At 34.9% G+C, this 20,528-nt stretch overlaps 2 protein-coding genes across 2 annotated transcripts; one reads left to right on the top strand and one right to left on the bottom strand.

The window, feature by feature from the left end:
- Positions 1-8,626: 8,626 nt before the first annotated feature.
- LOC149381279 (GDSL esterase/lipase At5g03820-like) lies at positions 8,627-10,919 on the bottom strand. Its single transcript, XM_089601327.1, has 5 exons — positions 10,652-10,919; positions 9,846-9,976; positions 9,530-9,763; positions 9,042-9,297; positions 8,627-8,817 (listed from the first exon to the last, which is right to left on the bottom strand). Exons 1-5 carry the CDS (start codon positions 10,917-10,919, stop codon positions 8,627-8,629), a joined length of 1,080 nt encoding a protein of 359 aa, XP_089457453.1.
- Positions 10,920-15,430: 4,511 nt separating this feature from the next.
- On the top strand, positions 15,431-18,320 carry LOC149381280 (GDSL esterase/lipase At5g22810-like). The gene is made up of 5 exons (XM_089601012.1): positions 15,431-15,736; positions 15,839-15,969; positions 16,800-17,033; positions 17,114-17,369; positions 17,886-18,320. Exons 1-5 carry the CDS (start codon positions 15,484-15,486, stop codon positions 18,077-18,079), a joined length of 1,068 nt encoding a protein of 355 aa, XP_089457138.1. The 5' UTR covers positions 15,431-15,483; the 3' UTR covers positions 18,080-18,320.
- Positions 18,321-20,528: the final 2,208 nt, after the last annotated feature.

A 20,528-nucleotide genomic window follows, 5' to 3' on the forward strand; every position in this document is an offset into this window, starting at 1 on the left:
ACCATAACTTACGCCTAAACAGTTGCTATATATTTGTATATATATAATGCGTTACTGGAACAAATTACCAGGATTCACAAATCCACTACCCCACATTTATTATATATACCTATATACATATATACATATATATATATATATATATATGTATCTTTATAATAAACACTTCACATCTTTTACATAAACACTCATAAATATCCTACGTCAAAGCATAAAATGTTTTATGCAACCTTGCCATCACAAACTACTGTAGAGAATAACTTATCGAACATATATATATATATATATATATATATATATATATATATATATATATATAAAAGAAGTTTTACCTATGTAGCGCATAGAAAAAAAAACTTATATATACAGTTACTATACACATATTATTTAAATAAGGCTACGTTTAATACTACTAAAACATCTATTACTATATACATATACATATGTATATATAATTTTGTCTTAAATCATGTTAGGGTGAAATCAACAAGAAGGGATTTAATAACTAAACTTGAAAACGTGTAAACAAGCACAAGGCATACATAGCACATAAAAAAAAAACAAGCTTAATATATTATGTCACGTTTTTTTTTTCATATGGCTAAACTTTAGGGTTTCACATTGATAGTGAAATCATTTTCACTGGCTGAGAGCATCCCGATATACTTGACGTTGCACCGAACTGGGTAAACATATTGTGTGTCCTTTACTTTACGCACTGTTTATTTTATTATCCATTATCCGTATTAGAGCAAGTTGTCGGATACATTGACTCTACGTACGACATCTTGCCTCTCTCTCTAAACAGAATTTTAGATGTGCTTCTAATTTTATGGATGTTCTTCCATACTTGATTGCCGACTTCACTTTCCTATAGGTCTCAATCAAGAACTCCTCCTAATAATCGCCTTATTCTTGTTACTGAGCTCCTAATCGCCAGAGTTTGCGATCTAAATTGTCACCTTCAAAAACTCGTCATGATTAAGTTATAATGGATTAGACTGGTCCCTTCCGAATACAAAGAGTCTTCAGATAGATTTTGTTGGAGAGGGGTCGAGATTGGAATAGCTCTTCCAGTTTCTTCCATACTTTGGCCGGAGTTTCTTTTTTATTGACAAGATGAATGATCCAATCGGATAAGTTGAAAATAATCATACCCATGGTTGTTCTGACATTTTTGTCTCCCTAATCTTGTGGAATGTCTTGAGGCCATGGTATTGTGTCGGAGATTACCCTGAACAATCTATGTTTCACAAAAAGAGTGGTGATCTTGCATCGCCAAATACGGAAATCTCTGGTGTCGGTGAACATCTCGATGTCGATCCTCATGGCCGGAGCAGGGTTTCAAAATGGAAACTCATAAATGCTCTGTTGTGACGAATTTGTGTTGGTGCTCTGCATTGGGGGTTCATCTTAACTGCTACAAAACTGGGATCCTACAACGTTTAAAAACAGTTGTAGAATGATTCTACAACACTTATTAAGCGTTGTAGAATCCAGCGTTGTAGAAGCTTCTACAACGCTTAGATATCCGTTGTAGAAGCTTGACTTCTACAACGCTTACGCATCCGTTATAGAAGCTTCTACAACGATAAAGTTCCATTGTCCAATTTTCAAAAATTTCAGAATTTCTCACCGCGGCGATGTATATTTCTCGCCGCGGCGAGATATTCTATAACGGATAAGATATCCGTTGTAGAACTATCTCGCCGTGGCGAAAAATATACACCGCCGCGGTGAGAAATATCTGGGTTCTACCCCAATTCTTGTAGCGGCGATGTATATTTTGAGGTCGTCTGCTAGTTTTTCTTTTACCGCTACTGCTAGAGCTAGTAGTAGTGGACGACATGAAACCTAAGAACCACAATTCCAACTAAATATCAAATGCAAACTCAATTCCAACAAAATATCAAACAAATATGGTGTTTCAACCTAAATTATATCAATCCATACTCTCAATTCCAAACAAACACTTATTTTCAACCTAAATTATACATAATTCTCAACCAAAAACTAACCCGGAGTGTAGATGAGGAGCATGGAGGCGTGGAAGAAAGAGAGAGTCGAAGTTGTCGCCGGAGATGCCTAGGCTTGTGTGAGTTTGACGTGGTGGTGGAGTTTATGGGTTTGTGGTTGTGGCTTTTGTTGGTTTAAGGTTTGGGTTTTGTGGGTTTGTGGGAGCGGAGAAGAATAGTGAGGGCGGAGAGAGAGAGTAAGGGAGGAGAAGAAGAGAGCGAGGGCGGAGAGAGAAAAGTGAGGGCAGAGAGAGAAAGAGAAGTGAAGGCGGAGAGATGGTGAGGGCAGAGAAGAAGAGTGAGGGCGGAGAGAGAGAGAGAGAGAGAGAGGGTGGAGAAGAAGAATGAAGAACAATGAAGAATGAAGAAGAAGAAGAAGAATAATGAAGAATGAAGAAGAAAAAATGACTAAGTCTGAAATTCGGGCCTTTTGAAAAAATTTAAATTTTTAGGTTTTAAAACGCTTCTACAACGCTTAGAGTAAGCGTTGTAGAACTCTCGCCGCAGCGAAGACTATTTCTCGCCGCGGCGAGGCTACTGAAAAGTAAGCCCAGAATTTTCTCGCCGCGGCGAGAGATAGCCTTCACCGTGGCACGAATATCTTATCCAAAAAAGGCTTTCTGGAACTCTTCTCGCCGCGGCGAGAATCCTTCTTCGCCGCGGCGAGAATCCTTCTTCGCCGCGGCGAGAACCTTCTACAACAGATAGATATCACTAATCCGCGGCGAGGTCCATTAAATTTCACTAATCCTACAACGCTTAGATTATCCGTTGTCGAAAGTTCTCGCCGCGGCGAGAAAAACACGTTGCCGCGGCGAGGCTTCTACAACGGATAGTCTAAGCATTGTGGGAGATCTGAAATATGGTGAAATTTTACAACACTTATAGTAAGTGTTGTAGAAACACCAAGCTTCTACAATATTTATAGTAAGCGTTGTAGAAACACCAAGCTTCTACAACGCTTAGCCATAAGCATTGTAGAAACACCAAGCTTCTACAACGCTTAACCATAAGCGTTGTAGAAACACCAAGCTTCTACAAGGCTTAGCCACAAGCGTTGTAGAAGCACCCAGTTTCTACAACACTTATTTTAAGTGTTGTAGAATCTCCAGTTTCTACAACACTTAGCCGTAAGCGTTGTAGAATATGGGTTGTAGAATCCAACATTTGTAGTACGTTTCTTTCTTGATTGCCGACAAACTCAGCAGCTTGATTGGATTCTTCCGGGTCTTCCAGGTTGACAAGTCTGAGATGATCAAGATCGACGAAATGGTGAAATAAAGATCACTTGAACGAAGCTCTGATACTATCATAGGGATTTAATCCCAGAAATTTCACCTAATTAACCCACTGAACTTGCACAACACACAATCAACAAACGCAACGATTTGTTGACGAGGTTCAACTTGAAAGCCTAGTCCCGCGAACTCTTCAATGAAGGTAGTTTGAATGTATTGAATCAAGATGATCACTGCCGCTTCTTCTTCTCTACTTCACCACCATCTTTAAAAAAAACTTCAAAGTCTGATGTGTAAATTTAACACAAGAACGAATCACTCTTGTTTCTCTAATAAATTTCCCTTCCTTGCAAATGAATCTCTCTCTCTCTCTCTCTCTAGTCTTTCCCAAATTCTTACTCTCTCTCTCCTGGAATAGAAGAGTCTCATTTAATGTCTAAACCACTCACAATCAACTCCGATTTAAAATAGAATATCATAGCCAATCATGAGTGTCAAATCATGAGTGTCAATTCATACCCAGCCTATAAGATATGGCCATGGCAACTATGCTAAGACTAAAACAAATGAAACGACAATAACATGTACAAATGAAACCGACATGCGAGGCACCCGAATCAAGGATCCTCTAAGAGGGTGATATATCCGAGATAGACGACGAGGATAAACCTTTAGAAGATTAGGAAGACACGACATAAGGCTGTGAGACCATGGAACTCTTGAAACAACTCTAGCATATACATATCCACAGGCAGGCGTCAACTACATCGATGAACTTAGATAGGCTAAGTATCCATGGAGCAAACGACAAATGATGGAGTTATTGTGGTGGTCGTTATTGATGATGTTGAGTTTTGTCTCTACTCAACAATACGAGACACTGAGCCTTGTGACGACCCTTTGCTTGTAGAAAGTACACTCATCATGAGGGACCTTCAAAGCGGACTTGTTCGCGTTGCCATTTTCCTTAATGAAAGCTCAAAAAATTCTAAATACGAAATCAAGAAATATTCCAACAATCAAATTCAAGATTCAAGAATCCATGAACTCAAACAATCCCAAAAAAAATACAATGAAAATAGAAACAAATTGCGACCAACCAAAATACTCAATGCAAATTTGCTAAATGCAACTCACAATTTTGTTCTTCACCCGGCTAACAGACTTGATATGCTCAAAATCCAATCTTCACTATTCAGAACGTAACTCTGTATGTCACAAATATACTCTTCAAATTTCGTGATAATCTAACAATTGACAATATCACAAACTCAAATTAAGCGGTGCTGGTCGGATTGTTGCGAATTAATTCACATTAATTATTTGACCCGACAGACAAACTTAAATAGCTCATAAGTCATAACAACATCTCAATTATTCTCAAACTCATGTATACATTGCCATTGTGATTAGATTTTTGTTCTTTGTTGTAGTCGATAATCTTGACCCTAAATAGATTAGGGCTACTAGCTGCTTTATGTTACATAATGTTCTGTAAAATTTGCCGATTCATGCTCAGTCACATCTATTTAGATTCCCAGAAAGACTCATCGTTGCAAAAAAACTTGAGATACTAAAATTTCATTAATTAACGAAAGGGGAAATTAAACATGAATAACAATAACAAAACAAAAAAAAAAAAAAAACAAACTCTTCAACAATAAAAGCCTATCTAATGATAATGATTATGGCAGTAGTCTTGGCATTGGACGGCCAAGCCGGACCACTCGTGGGTGGGGCAATCATGTTGGAGGCCAGTCAGGGTGGTGCAGCAGCCCTCGCTGATCGTCGAATTCCTGCCATTCCCGAAGTCCAGCAGTTCTATCATGCAAGGTCTTATCGGGCTGAGGTCGCATTTTTCTCCACCGTCTTCAGGCGGAGAGGCGGGTTTCGACTTTGGGAGCGGCGGAGAGACCGGTTTTGCCGGAATTGGACTCAGACTTTCCGGTTGACTGTGTTCAGCGCCGCAGATCTTGTGGGCCCGGGAGACCCAGAATGACTGAAAATTGGCGGGGCACTCATCGGTCACTTCGGCAATGGCGGCACAGCAAGATGAGTTGATCGTCGCTGGAATCAGTGTCTCAATCTGAGGAAGGCACGGCTTGAGACGCCTTACGGCATCTGAACAACTGATGTTTTGGGCTTCGGAGAAGCTCATCATCACTGTTGTCGAGAACAACATCACCGCTACAACTATTGAAAAACTCTTCATTTTTTTTTTTTTTGGTTACGTATAACACTCTATGCAAATTTCTCTCTTTAACTTGATGCACTGATCTCTATCGATTGCAGCTTCTATTTATAGAGAGAAACTGAGGCAAGACGGCAGGTAGACTTTCTATTATTTTATTTGAAGATATTAGATACGATTCGATATTAAGGTGTACACAGGAAAATACTTCGCTTTGTTACTTCGTATGATTGAATATTTGATCGCCAGATCTTTCTTATAGATTTTGTGGAAGTGTTGGTTATAACTATAACTATTTTCCGTTATGTAAGCTGCAAATATACCGTATCAAAGTTATAATCCTACGTGTCACGTGCTATATATCCGTCAAGTTTATAAATATCATTTTTAGTTTCAGAAATTCTTCTACATGTGGTTTCGAGATTATAAAAATAAAAATAAAAAAGACACTCACTGCCCCGTTAACCTAATTTCAATACCTGTTTTATTTTCTTTTTATGATATATGCCTTTAAATATTAATGATACCCTTAATTATTTTCGCTTATAAATTGTGAACTGTTTATATATATATATATATATATATATATATATATATATATATATATATATATATATATATATAAAGCAGTTTTTTGCTTTTACTACTTTCGTCAAAAATAGGAGTCGAATAATCTCCACTACAATTTAATACTCCCGTCAGAGCCGGCCCTTGCTATAGGCAAGCGAGACTGGTGTCTAGGACCTCTGATTGAACTAGACCCCAAAATTTTAAATTCAGCAAAATATAACTCAAATATCAATTAATTTTTTTTATTAATATAAGAAAAATTTCGAATTTCCAGCTTAATATAATCATTGAAGTGCCCAAAAAATATTAATTCGCCTAGGACCTCTAATGAGTTTGGACCAGCCCTGACTCCAGTACTATTCAATGTATGAAAGACATTCTACCTGCCCACCACCCGGTCAAAACAGGTTAGATAATACCTGTTCAATAAAATGGGTTAACTGATTATTTTTTGTCATCATTTAAAGGAGTGCGGATATGGCTATACAAAAATTTTACCTAATTTGTTAACCCGTTAACTTGATCCGTTATAATTTTAAAAATGATTTATTATGAAATTAGATACCTCCCAACCCTTTAAATTGATTTTTTTTAACTATGAATTTTAATTTATTTTAGTGTTCCCAATTTAGTTTATACTCTATATTTATACCTTATTATGTATCCAAGTTCATCAAGAATTCCAATAGAGATAAGATTCCTAGATAGGTTTGGCACAAAGCTAACATTCTTAGGTGCTTTAACAACACCATCAAACACTTCCCTCCATTAGGATCTTGGTAGTCTAGGAGATGGTGCGCGTTGTGTATTATATGATAGGTACAACCTGAATGATCCATTTTGAAGCTTTTGACTCTATTGATGCCGTGAGAACTTCTCTATTGTCATAGCCATCACCAAATTGTATGACTCTTGATGATCTTGTTGTGAAGAGCTAGCTTGATTTTCCTTGTTCTTTCTGATCATGGGTTATCTTTACTTCATGATGTGGCTCATCTTTTTGCAGTGAAAGCAGTTGATGTTGGAGTTCTGAGACATAGACTTTTTAGGCCCTATAATTTGGATTCTTGTCGGTTTTGATCTCTAAATCCATGGACTCGAGTTCTAATATAACCTCTTCTAATTTTATGGATGTTCTTCCATACTTGATTGCCGACTCCATTTTCCTATAGGCCTCAATCAAGAACTCCTCCTAATAATTGCCTTATTCTCGTTAATGAGCTCCTAATCGCCAGAGTTTGCGAGCTCGATCATTATCTTCAAGAACTCATCAAGATTGAGTTCTAATGGATTAGACTGATCCCTTCTAAATCCAAAGAGTCTTCAGATAGATTTTGTTGAAGAGGGGTCAAGATTGGAATAGCTCCTCCAGTTTCTTCCATACTTTGGTCGGAGTGTCTTTTTTATCGATAAGACGAATGATGCAATCGGATAAGTTGAAAATAATCGTACCATGGTTGTTCTGACATTTTTGTCTCTCTAATCTTGTGGAATGTCTTGTGGCCATGGTATTGTGTCGGAGATTACCCTAAGCAATCTATGTTTCAAAAGAAGAGTGGAGATCTTGCATTGCCAAATGCGAAAATCTCTAGTGTCGGCAAACTTCTCGATGTCGATCTTCATGGTTGGAGCAGGGTTTCAAAACTGAAACCCATAAATTCTATGTAGTGACGAATTTGTGTTGGTGCTCTGCGTTGGGGGTTTGTCGTTTCTTTCTTGATTGCCAACACACTCAGTAGCTCGATTGGATTCTTCCTAGTCTTCTAGGTTGACAAGTCGGAGATGATCAAGATCGAGGAAAGGGTGAAATAACTTGAACGAAGCTCTGATACTATCATAGGGATTTAAACCCATTAATTTCACCTAATTAACCCACTGAACTTGCACAACACACAATCAACAAGCGCAGCGATTTGTTGATGAGGTTCAGCTTGAAAGCCTAGTCCCCGCGAACTCTTCAATAAAGGCAGTTTAAGTGTATTGAATCAATATGATCAATGTCACTTTTTCTTCTCTATTTCACCACGATCTTTACAAAGAACTTCAAAGACCGGTGTGTGAATTTAACACAAGAACGAATCACTCTTGTTTCCCTAATAAATTTTCCTTCCTCACAAATGACTCTCTCTCTCTCTCTCTCTCTCTCTCTCTCTCTCTCTCTCTCTCTCTCTCTCTCTCTCTCTCTCTCTCTCTCTCTCTCTCTCTCTCTGAATAGGATAGTCTCATTTAATGTCTAAACCACTCACGATCAACTCTGATTTAAAATAGAATATCATAGTCAATCATGAGTGTCAATTCATAGCCAGCCTATAAGATATGACAAGTATGCTAAGCCTAAAACAAACTTAAATGAAACGACAGTAACATGTACAAATGAAAACGACACACTTGAAGGTGATAATTTCACAAATAGGACTCTTTGTGGGACTTCTTATTCATATAGCAATGCATTAGAATCGAAATACTAGCTATTATTTTACTACATAGACTAATAATAGGCGATGGAATGAAATGACGTTATAGAAGAAAAGCTGAGAAGAATAAAAACCAATGATAAAATAAATAGAAATATAGAATCCCAAATATTAGACGTCAGTTCGGTCTCGATTGGGTTATATGAAGTCGAATCCGGCTGATTCCACAGAGGTAGCAATAAATGCATTGGCGGCCTCAGTAGGGTGAAAAGCATCCCAAAAGACATATTCAGTTGCATTCGTACAAGTTCCGATCGCCAACGAATTGCATAGTATCGACGTCTCTAGTAATCCTGTCCCACAACAACCCCTTCTCACCTCCGAAAATCCTGAAAAAAATTGGGTAATATTTGCTAGATTATTATCTATGATATAAAATAATATTAGCAAGAAAATTGTATGAAAGATGGAAAGCTATTAATGTTAAAAAACCATATAACAATGTTTTTAATTACCTCGTGTCGACCTGTTTAGATATTATTGATCATAGATTCATAGTAATTAATTTTATGTGTAAGAAATTTTATTGCTGAAGCGTGATAAAATAACTGACCATTGTCAGCGGGGTTTTGGATAATGTTATAGAGAGGGTGGTATATGTCGAGGACAATCAGCCTGAGACCAGGCAATCTGTTTTGCAAGTTCATGGAAGTGGAATTGAGTTTTCTGTTGAAGGAAAGGGCGTCGTAGTTTAGGCGATCCACGCACATATTGTTTCCGGCGCCGAACAGTGTTATTGCCGCCGGAACACACCCCATTGGCGGCAGCGTAGTCACTCCGATCTTCCTCGCTCCCAAATCATACAAATCCTACATTATCACACAAACAAATATTAAGCGTTAATTAATTGAATCACAACTTTTCATGATCCCTTGTTCGTGCCAACTAATTATCAACTAACAATAATCTATATCTGAGAGAGAGTAATATTTAACTGAAACCCTATATTTCATACATCCAGCGTCGAGAACTTAATATAATTAATTTATCTGTACATAATCTGTATTTTGAGATGTTTAAAGGGGTGTAGAGGAAAATAACCTGCACGAATCGCGTGTAATTTTGAAGGAGTAAATTAGAAAACTGATCGATTGTGTAAGTTGTTTGAAGCAAGGGATTAATGTAGTAGTTCTGGAGAAAGTCGCTAGTGCCAGTACTGAGTAGATGGATTCCGAGTCTATACGCCTCCGAAGCATTTTGAACCCCAATCAGTTCCTCCAATCGTACTTGGTACTCTCTGTAGTTATCCAACTGATTTCCCAGTCGAATCGCATGCTATATAGTAATACAAGCAGGGTTTAGAAAGTAAGAAACAAAATTGGACATGTATACCAATTTTGTACAATCATAGACTCACGAATAAGTCCGCCGTGGAGTCGAAGTACCCTGACGCAGCGGAAGCAAAGTTGGCACCATTGACGAGGTTTCTTCCTCTGGCTCGTTTGCTCAGGTAAGGTGGCGGGTAAGAAGAGAACCCAAGGGTCTCCGCTGCAATATATAGAGATATTATATACTGGCATTGGCAGACATTGCTTACTAAATCTTCTTTTAACCTTTTTTTTTTTATAGTAGTAAAAGTGCTTATGAGAAATTCAACGTAGCTTTTAAAATATGAAATTCGTAGTTTTGAGAAACAATTTATTATTATTTTTTTTTTTTTTATGTTAAATCTACTTATACTACTAGCAAAAGTTAATTTAAAATCATTTGTCATATACTTGTCTGGTTTTTAAAACAGCAACTTTATCCTACAATAAAATCTAAAGCATTTTTTTTTAAAAGAACAACAATACCAAACGATACTAATAACTAAGAAACTTCTATTTCAACAATTTACACAAGAAACTAGGGGGTTTTTTTTTCCAGCATCCCATAGCATAACTGCCTTAATTTATTAGAACTTCATACGTAAATGAACCAAATATTATATTCTTGTATATTTCAGCATAAATTTAAAATAAGCATAAGCTTTATAGCCTAACATGTATACTAAGCACAAATTATAATAACAAAATAACATGCAAAATGAATCATACAAGAATATTAAAAAAGAAAACATGTAAGACAATATTATCTGAGGAACAAAATAATATGTAAGTGTTAAACTAAATAAAACCTTTTAAGGAAATTATACATATTAAACTCGGGTAAAATAAATTATACCAACGAAGTCAATGGCGAGTCTTCCATTGGAGAATCTGCCGGTGGGCGTGTTGTTGTTGATGTTATTGTTGTTGTTGATATCTCTTCCGTAGGGCGGGAAATTGGCTCTCACGATCGTCTGAAGCTCGTTGTTGTTACCGGCATCAACAACCGAGTCTCCAAATATAAATAAAGCCGGGACACTCGATCCAGATCCTTGACTAAACGGAAAATTGAGAAGAGCTATGAAACAAGACAATGTTAATACTAGACTAGTTGAGGAAGTCATGAGTACTTATTTGGTTTCAGCCGGTAATTCACCAAGTGTTTGTTCTACGCTTTGTTTTAGATGATGATGAAATGGAACAACTTCTATATATAGAGTCCTTAGGGTAGGTATATGTATTATAGAGTTCATGAAATCTGGCTGTTTTTTTTTTAATAATGTTGTTCTCGGTTTCATGGTATCTTCTCATTGTGAAAATTAAAATGTTTTATCGTTCAACTAATTCTCCCACCCAATTCGGTCCTCATACATTCTTTAAGTTTAAATTGCCGTTTGCCCATTGTAATCAGAGAGCCAGAGAGTTTCACCAAGGGGAACGTATATTATTATAATATAGAAAAATTATCAATATTATAAATTTTCCATACATATTTTTTTTTTAAAAGTGTTTCATAATAATCTCATGCCGGACCATCAAACATATTTTTTCAGTGTATGCGATACAGTATCATTCAGCAACTCATCTATCAGTCTACATAATGTATAGATTGTATAGCATGCTCTTCAAAAAATGCATTGTAGATAAATGTTATTTCCAACGCAGTTGTAGCCATGAGAAAAAATCAAGGCTAGTGTTAAAAGCCAGCAACTAAATGATATACCCTATCATCATGTTATAAATAAGCTCACCAAGGCCTTTTAATCCCAAAATTACTAACATTTAAAATGGAAGTCTGAAGTTAATCCCAATATTGTTTTGTTAGAGGTGTGGGTAACTGATGTAGACCGGAATATAGGAAAGAGAAAACGCAAAGGTTGCTCAAGCAAAAGCTCGAATTTTCTTAATCATTCAGTAATAATCTTTATCAATGGAGAAACAACGCTTGTAATCTTTGGAAAAATGAAATAAAACGGAAAGGAAATAAAACCGGAAATAAATGCAGTAAATAATAATATTAAAAACGAAATAGAATTAAAAGAAATAAATACGACAACTAAGGACCATTAAAGAAAATATGCGCACGTGATCTTCCGAGTTACTTCTTCGCATCAGTTACTCACACCCAAAAGTTAATTTAAGATCAGTGGAGAAATATATCACACATTTATAAAAATTACATTGCCTAGATACAAGCAATGTGTTTCCAAAAATTTTCCACGCATTTGAAGATGATATGATATGAGAGTAGAAAAATCTAGAGAAATTATTGGAGATCAACAAACCGTAGATAATTTTGATGAATTTATAAGTATTTTGAGGTTAGAAATGTTTACGTTTTATGAGTATTTCTTTGCTAACTCTTTTGTTTGCATGTTGCTGTTAGGAGTTTGGATAAAAAACGGACAAATTGCACTTTTTTCAATTTTATGAGAATTATGTTATTTTTTTAATGTTTGATTAGAAATGGTCGTTAAAAATTATGCTATTCTTTAAATTTCGATACATGTTATTTATCTTATGTTTATTAGGCCTATGTTTTTTAAGTTTCATTTGAGGCCTCGATAAAGATTGGGTCGATCCTTCATGTGGCCGATACTAGACCATGATGCTATTATATCTATAACATACGTAATAAAGAGTACCTCATCTCCCACTTTCATCATAAGGCCGTCACGTAGTTTCGCCAGGCGACGACATTTGGCGGCTTTAATTTTTTTTTTTTTCAGAATAATTAATCTCTCTTTTTTTTCAGAATAATATCAAATTAGTACACGTGGCGGCTTTATTTTATTTCAGAATATTTTTTTTTTCAAAATAATATCAAATTACTAAAAAAAATTATCATTAGGTAAATAAGTTCTTTAATTGCTCTTTTTTAGTGTTTTAACATAATTTTTTAGTTCTTTTTGTTTTTTTATCTTTTTTTATTTTTCATATTACCAGATATATATTTTCTTCCACTAAGTATAACTTTTTACTAAATATTAATATGTTGACAAAAATTAAAAAAACAAATTTGGACGAACAATTTTTATAAAGTAAAATTTTAAAACAAATGGAAACAAAAATTAATAAAAATAATAATTAAAAGAAAGATAAATCAACCGAGAAATTGTTCGCTCAAGACGCATTTCTTCAAATAGAACTTTCTTTTCTTCGATATCTCTCTGTATTTTTTTCTCTTGAATTTTTAGTCACTTTTTTTTATAACTTCGAATATTGTAAAATCAATTATATTATAAAGATATAAATAGGAGACCAATTTTTTTTGTGGATTTTGAATATTGTAAATTCAATTATATTAAGAAGGTATATGTAGGAGAACAAAATACCATATTAACATTATAGAAAACCGTTGATATCTCAATATTTTACCATTACAAATTTTAACGTCATAAAATCAAATTCTTAATGAGCCTTATTTCCCGTATTTGTATTTATATTTGACAATTTATCCACATTTTTTAAATAAATTTATTCAAATTTCTATAACATAGATAATAAAGAGAACATTTCTCCCACTTTCATTCAAAGGCCGCCATGTGATTTCGCCAGACGGTGACACGTGGTGGCTTTTAGTGTTTTTTTCCCCCTCTCTCTCTCTCATGTTAGAGATCTGTGGGCCTAAGCATACTCAATAGCTAGCTCGAGAAAGTGGAGAGATATCCAATGGATGTACCACAAATAGTATCTTGCGGGACAGATAGTAATCACATTTATACATAAATATTACTGCAAATTCTCAATAATAAGTTCAAATTTAAAATAATTATGTCTCCACTAAATTACAATATGTCTTCATAGAAATAAAAATACAATATGTCTCAATTCAAATGTTGTAATCAAATAAATAAAAAAAATTGTTGTGACTAGTCCATCCCTAATTTCTTTTAAAATTCTAGACAAAATTTTATTTTATTAAAAAAATAACTCATCAGACCGAAGTAAATTAAATTAATTGGAGTAAACTAAACTAGTTAATTTAATTTATTTCTAGTAGGAACTTTAGTTATTTTCTTTAAAGGAATGGTGATCTATTTGAGTAGTGGTCTAATTGTCCCATAATATATATATATATATATATATATATATATATATATATATATATATATATATATATATAAAATAATTTTTCGGCCGAGGGGTTTTCTTGATATGATTGTACATCTACTAAAAGTTTGAAAGCAAAATTTCAAGATTAGAAACACAGACGAATTTATATATATATATTTTTTTTTTACTATTTTGCATTTATATATTATATATTTGTATATGGAACAAAGCTTATATTTTAAAGAAATGCTTTCAACTTCTAACGATGAAGACAAATTGCTATGGATATAATTCATGTCTTTATATAGAAGGAGACCTCACAAGTAAAATATAATGTGATCCAAATTAGATGCTTGGGGTTGGGGTACGAATTTATATTGGTGTCTCAAATTTTCCAAAAGATATTTTTTATTTACTTTATTAATTATTCTGTATCGAGTAATTTAAGATGAAGAGAGGGTGTCCCAAAGAAGCTAGAACAGCTCAAAACGATACTTCATTAAGACACTCTAAGGACCAATTTCGATTTTATTTTAAGATAAAATCGAAATTCATAAGGCCATTCCATTAGCGTGGAATTATACTCAATTAGATTGCATGATGAATAATTAATTACTGTATTAATTATTCTGTATTGAGTAGTTTAGGATGAAGAGAGGGTGTCCCAAAGAAGCTAGAACAGCTCAAAACGATACTTCATTAAGACACTCTAAGAAACAGACTCGATTTTATTTTTCGCTCTACGTAGCGTAACATGTACAATGCCAATATAAATAAACATGTTAAATTCCGTTTGGTAGTTAAAAGACATTGTTATCCTTGGTATTAGTTTCCTGAGAGGAGAGTAAAATTGTCCATTTACAGGTTCCTTTTTATTATTTTGTCTATTTCCCTAGCTAACCCAAAATCAGTGTACAAGTTTCAAATGACGTTAGAACATATATTTTATAATAAACCATTATATAAAACTCATGTTGGCGAACATGACTCCTACACTTTACCTATCAATACTGATCGGATTGCCACCATAAATAAATAAATATTTAAATAAACATTGGCAAAATGACGATCCATAAATCAAATCCAACTAGTTAATTTCCATTGTTGGTTCTGATATTGAAAATTTAAGTACTTTTATTAACAAAAATTATATTTTTCATTGTTAAACAAAAACATATAAAATAATCAATCAAGCTACATGCATGTGAATCAAATTAATTGTAACGTATATATCATATGTAATCACGAAAATCCAAGACCTTATAATATGATTAGATGTAATAAAATCACGTTAATCTAATGCTGGCACCGCTAGATTTTGTATATTTGGACAATGGGATTGGACAGGCCTAGCTAAGCAGTAACTACGCATATATAACTAGAAAACATTTCAAATGAATACAATTAAAAGATCATGAACAACCAAGAAAGTTTATTAATTATTATTTTAATGTTTATTTTACTCATTTAAAGCATCCATATTTCATGGACCTACAACCTACCTTTCAAATCTCTATATAAATAAATAATCCATTACCCTCTTCCCATGCATGTATTTCCAATGCACGTATAAAAATTGAAAGAAGAGCTTTTAGAAGCATAAAAAAAAAGCTCTCACAAAACACAATACCCATGACTTCCCTAAACACTATTCAATATTCTTTTTTTTGTATTGTGTCTTTGGCTCTTTTCTTTTTTCCCTTGGCTTATAGCCAGCCTCTTGTACCTGCATTTTTCATATTTGGAGACTCGGTTGTCGATATCGGAAACAACAACCAAATTCCCACAGTTGTGAGAGCCAATTTCCGTCCATATGGGAGAGACTTCTATAATCATAGGCCCACTGGCAGATTCTCCAATGGAAAACTTGCCACTGACTTTGTTGGTAAGTAAACATCTTCATTGTTTTACTTACTTTCATGTAATTTTATCTGACTACATAAACATATATATGTAAATATATTATGATCTTTGTGTAATCTCACAGCTGAGAGCATTGGCTTCACTTCATACCCACCAGCCTATCACAGCAGGGAAGCTAGAGGAAGAAACATCCTGATTGGCGCAAACTTCGCTTCAGCGGGCTCCGGTTACTACGACGAAACAGCTCAATTATACGTAACATAGCACAATTTCTTAAATATAATTAATTCATTAACCCAATCGATGAGTATTATAATAGAATGAGACATAAATAGTGGAAATTACGGTAATACGTTGTTTTAAAATAATTTTCAGGAATAATTCACTTTTATACTTATTTTACGATGATACCTCTTTTTTACAATTTATTCTTTATTTCAGTTTTATATTTGACTACTTCTTTTTATAGTTCCCTTTAACTTTAACTTGTCGTTAGTTGTTACTACTTTCATTTAAAATAACGCCAAAATCATCCGAAATAATATTTATGGAATTTTGAGCGATTCGGGAGTTAACCTTAACCTTCTTCAAATGAGATATTGATGGAAGTTTCTGTAGATAATATCTGAGATTTTAAATAATTTACGAGGCAGAGTTGGGTTGGGTCTGCGCTAGGCTGGACTTAGACAAAAAAAAAACATATTGGGCTCGAACTGCCAACCCTGTAAAAAAACAATTTACCAAAATTATGATTTTAGAGTGCGACAACAAATCCAAAATAACGGTTATTTTAAATTTTGTCAAAAATAGCATTTTTTTCAAATAGTAAATAATTTTTTTTTCTCCTATATGAAACTGTAAACAGTCAATAAAATTAGATAGAGCTCTGAACAGTAAATAGATAAATAAAAAAATGAAAATAATAAGAAAAATGATAGTTTATAACTTTAAAAACATTTTATTCACAGTAAAAAAATGTAAACGTTTTTGTGATAAAATACAACAAAAAAAATGGCTACCAGGAGAAATGACCACTATTAATATATTGGTCTTAACTAGTTTTTATGTTCTAATGACGTGGATAGCACACAATCCCGTTGAGCAGACAGCTGGACAACTACAGAGACTACCAAGGACGATTGGTGGGACTGGTGGGGACCGGAAATGCCACGTCGAGAATTGCAGAGGGAATTCATATGCTCAGCACTGGCAGTAGCGACTTCATTCAGAACTACTACATCAATCCCTTGGCTCGCAACAGATACACACCTGATCAGTTTTCCAATCTCCTCCTAGAAAATTATGCCACATTCGTTCGGGTCTCTCTCTCTCTCTCTTCTTGTATGCATTTTTTTTTTTCAAGGAATGAATATTGGGTACTAATTTTGAGCTGTGTTAGGAATTGTATGATTTGGGGGCGAGGAGGATCGGAGTGACGTCACTGCCACCGATCGGGTGTTTGCCGGCGACCATAACGTTATATGGAGAAGGAAGCAATGAGTGTGTCGACAGAATAAACAACGACGCCAAATCCTTCAACTCGAAGCTTAATTTCACTTCCCAGAGACTCTTAAATACCCACTCTGATCTCAAACTAGTCATATTTGACGTTTATCAACCTCTCTACGACATCGTCACCAGCCCCGCTGATCACGGTAATATAACTCATATGTTTAGTACTATATTTACTAGTTTATATAGAAAAAAAAATATTATTTCTATTGATTTGTTTGGTAGTAAATATAAATATTATTTAAAATCAAACACATTTTACTTAAATCATTATTATATAACTTGATTATAATTTAAAACAAAATCTTACTAGCAAAAAGTATTATTTAGTGTTTAGGGTTAGAGTGTTATTTAATTAGTTTTTTTTTATATAAAACTAACATGCTACTTAAGTTAGAAAATAAATTTTAAATTCTTTTAAATGTAATAAATTTCACTATAAAAAATGATTACATTAGTAGTTTGAGAACCTATATAGGTTGATGATGTCACACGATCATATCGGTGCTTTGATATCTAATGGCTATATAATAATCAAGTAAAAAAAGTATGGTATGAAATCAACGTAATAATTAATTAATATTTTCCTTGAGTAGTTAAGTTTTTGCATGAATTTAAATATTGAGTAGAAGTATCAGAATTAACCTTTTAATGGATAGGATTTACGGAGGCGAGAAGAGCATGTTGTGGGACTGGAGTGGTCGAAACGGCGATATTGTGCAATCGATACGCGCCAGGGACATGTACCAACGCCTCTCAGTACGTATTTTGGGACAGTGTTCATCCCACCGAAGCCGCCAACGCAATTATTGCTAATAATTTGTTCATCGACGGCGTTACTTTAATCGGCTGAATTCGAAAGTCCTTCATTGTCCCGTGTTTTATAAATATTTATGTATACATAGTGTGTTATATATTTTCTTTCCTTTTTTGTTTCTTAATTAGCATGAAACTAAGAAGTTTGGTTGGCTTGTGATTTTAGCTTCTAGTTTCTGCAAGTATTATGGTCGTCTATTTACGAATGTAATGCAACTAAATAAAAAAGTATTGGACACCCCACTCTCTGTGTCCAATACTCAAGTGTTGTCGCTTAATTTTGTGATATGTGTTTTCTTGGCATCATTACTCCTTGAAAAGGCCTCACTTATTAAACAAATGAAACTGTAAAAGTAAAGTAATATAATAGAATATGAAATTAAATGTTTTTTTATGGAACATGTCATAGCCTCAACAAAATGTGGAAATTATATGACTTGCCTCATTTTCGATACGTTTTCTTGGCATATATAATACCTTACTTTAAATTCTTGTTCAGAAATAACTCATTTTAAGTATAATCTCACATGTATTTGTGTCATGATATTTAACTCGTATAGTATTCTAGAAATGATTTCCAATTTAAAGCTATATATGGAATTTTGTGTCAATTTTGAGGTAGTTACTTTAAAATTACATAGTACTTTTCATATCTCACTCGTATTTCAAAATATTTCGGCTATAATTGCTTTCCTTTTCTCCTTACAAAAATACTTTTGCATTACAAATCTGATCAACAATTATTGAAATCTGATCAACAATTATTGAAATCTGGTTGATGGAGCACACGAACGTTAACGATCCTAGGTGTATCATACATATTCATGCATGAGTTATTCCTTTCCTTTATAGCTTATACGTATTTTATTTAGTTGATTGTGTATTGATTGAATTTATTTCCTTTCTTTATGTTTTTATTCGGTTGCTTTTATTTTAGAAAGATCACATCATACGTTATGGTCTTCTTGTTTCCTATATATTGTGTCCCAAAGCCTTATGTATGCAATTTATGATGAATGAAAAATCGACCTTTTTGGTTAAGAATGTTTTTCCGTTTTACTTATAATCCGAGTTTACATCAGCTGGTATCATAGCCATGTGCGATGGCGCTGAAGAGATAAACGGTTCGTGATGCTTCTCGAGACGACGTGCATAGATGTGACGAAAACACTAGATTGCGCGCTCAGGTGGAGATGCTGACCTGACAGGTGGCTGCGCTATTGCACAACTAGCCGGCACAATGACACCGAGACGAATCCGACACCGAAGATGACTCGACAACCTTTTTGCCCGAAATTTTGGTACACACGTCCACACGATGCGCTCATGTGACGCAGCTCTGAAAAATTAGCATGGGGAGTCAGCGATCAAAGTGTTTATCCCAGAGTACGATGAGACGACATACGACAAGGAGGAGCATGGCGAGGCTGCGTACGACGAGTCGGATTACATCGAGACGGAGTATGACAAACCCGTGTACGACGAGGCGGAGTACTGCGAGGATGTGTACGACGATTCGGAGTATGGCGAGACAGAGTATGGCGAGCACATGCACAAGGAATCGGAGTACATTGAGACGGCGTAGGGTGAGACAGAGTATGGCGAGACGGACTACGACGAGGCAGAGTACAACGACGCCAGGAGTGACGAGCCCGTGCACGACAACGTTGTGTACGAAGAAACAGAGTATGACGACATCGAGTATAAGAGGAGAGAATACTCGAATCCATTAAGGGCCCTAGGCGAATATATTTTGGGGCCCTTCGATAATAGTAAAAATTTAAATATAAAAGAAAAAATATAAAAATTTAAATATTTTTGGCATATATATAATATATATTTAAAATTTTGGGGTCCAATCCAATCGGAGGCACTACGCACCGGCCTTGCTCGCCTATAGCCAGGGCCGGCTCTGGACATGAGTATGTCTATCTTTGTTCACAAGTGGTGTTTGAATCCAACGGAGAGGGTCGATATTGTCTTTGTTCCGAGTGAGGTCACCATGTCGGTCTCATTTAGCATTCCGAACCAGCCTCTACTACGAGCGAGTCTCCTAGCTCGGATCGACGAGGACGTTGATTGCTAACAAGATGCCTCCTGACAAACCACTCGATCGGCAAGCTATCCGACGTGAAGACCGAGAAGATCCCCGGTGAGCCACCCGATGTTCATGACAACAAAACAACCTTACAAATTCGAGGACGAATTTTTTTGACCTCGGAAGAAATGATGGAGCCCACGAGCATTGACAATCCTTGGTGTATCATGCATATTCATGCATGAGTTATTCCTTCCCTTTTTATTTAGTTGATTGTGTAATTGCATTTATTTCATTTCTTTATGTTTTTATTTGGTTGCTTTTATTTTAATGTATTGTATCCCCTTATGTATGTAGTTTATGATGAATGAAAAATCGACTTTTTGGTTAAGAGTGTTTTTCCGTTTTTCCTTTAATCCGAATCTACATCATTAGTCAACAGCTATTG

Source organism: Urtica dioica, chromosome 11 (assembly GCF_054948205.1).
Source record: "Urtica dioica subsp. dioica isolate 48M chromosome 11, U.dioica_male_clone48M_v1_H2, whole genome shotgun sequence".
NCBI classification, from domain to species: Eukaryota; Viridiplantae; Streptophyta; class Magnoliopsida; order Rosales; family Urticaceae; genus Urtica; species Urtica dioica.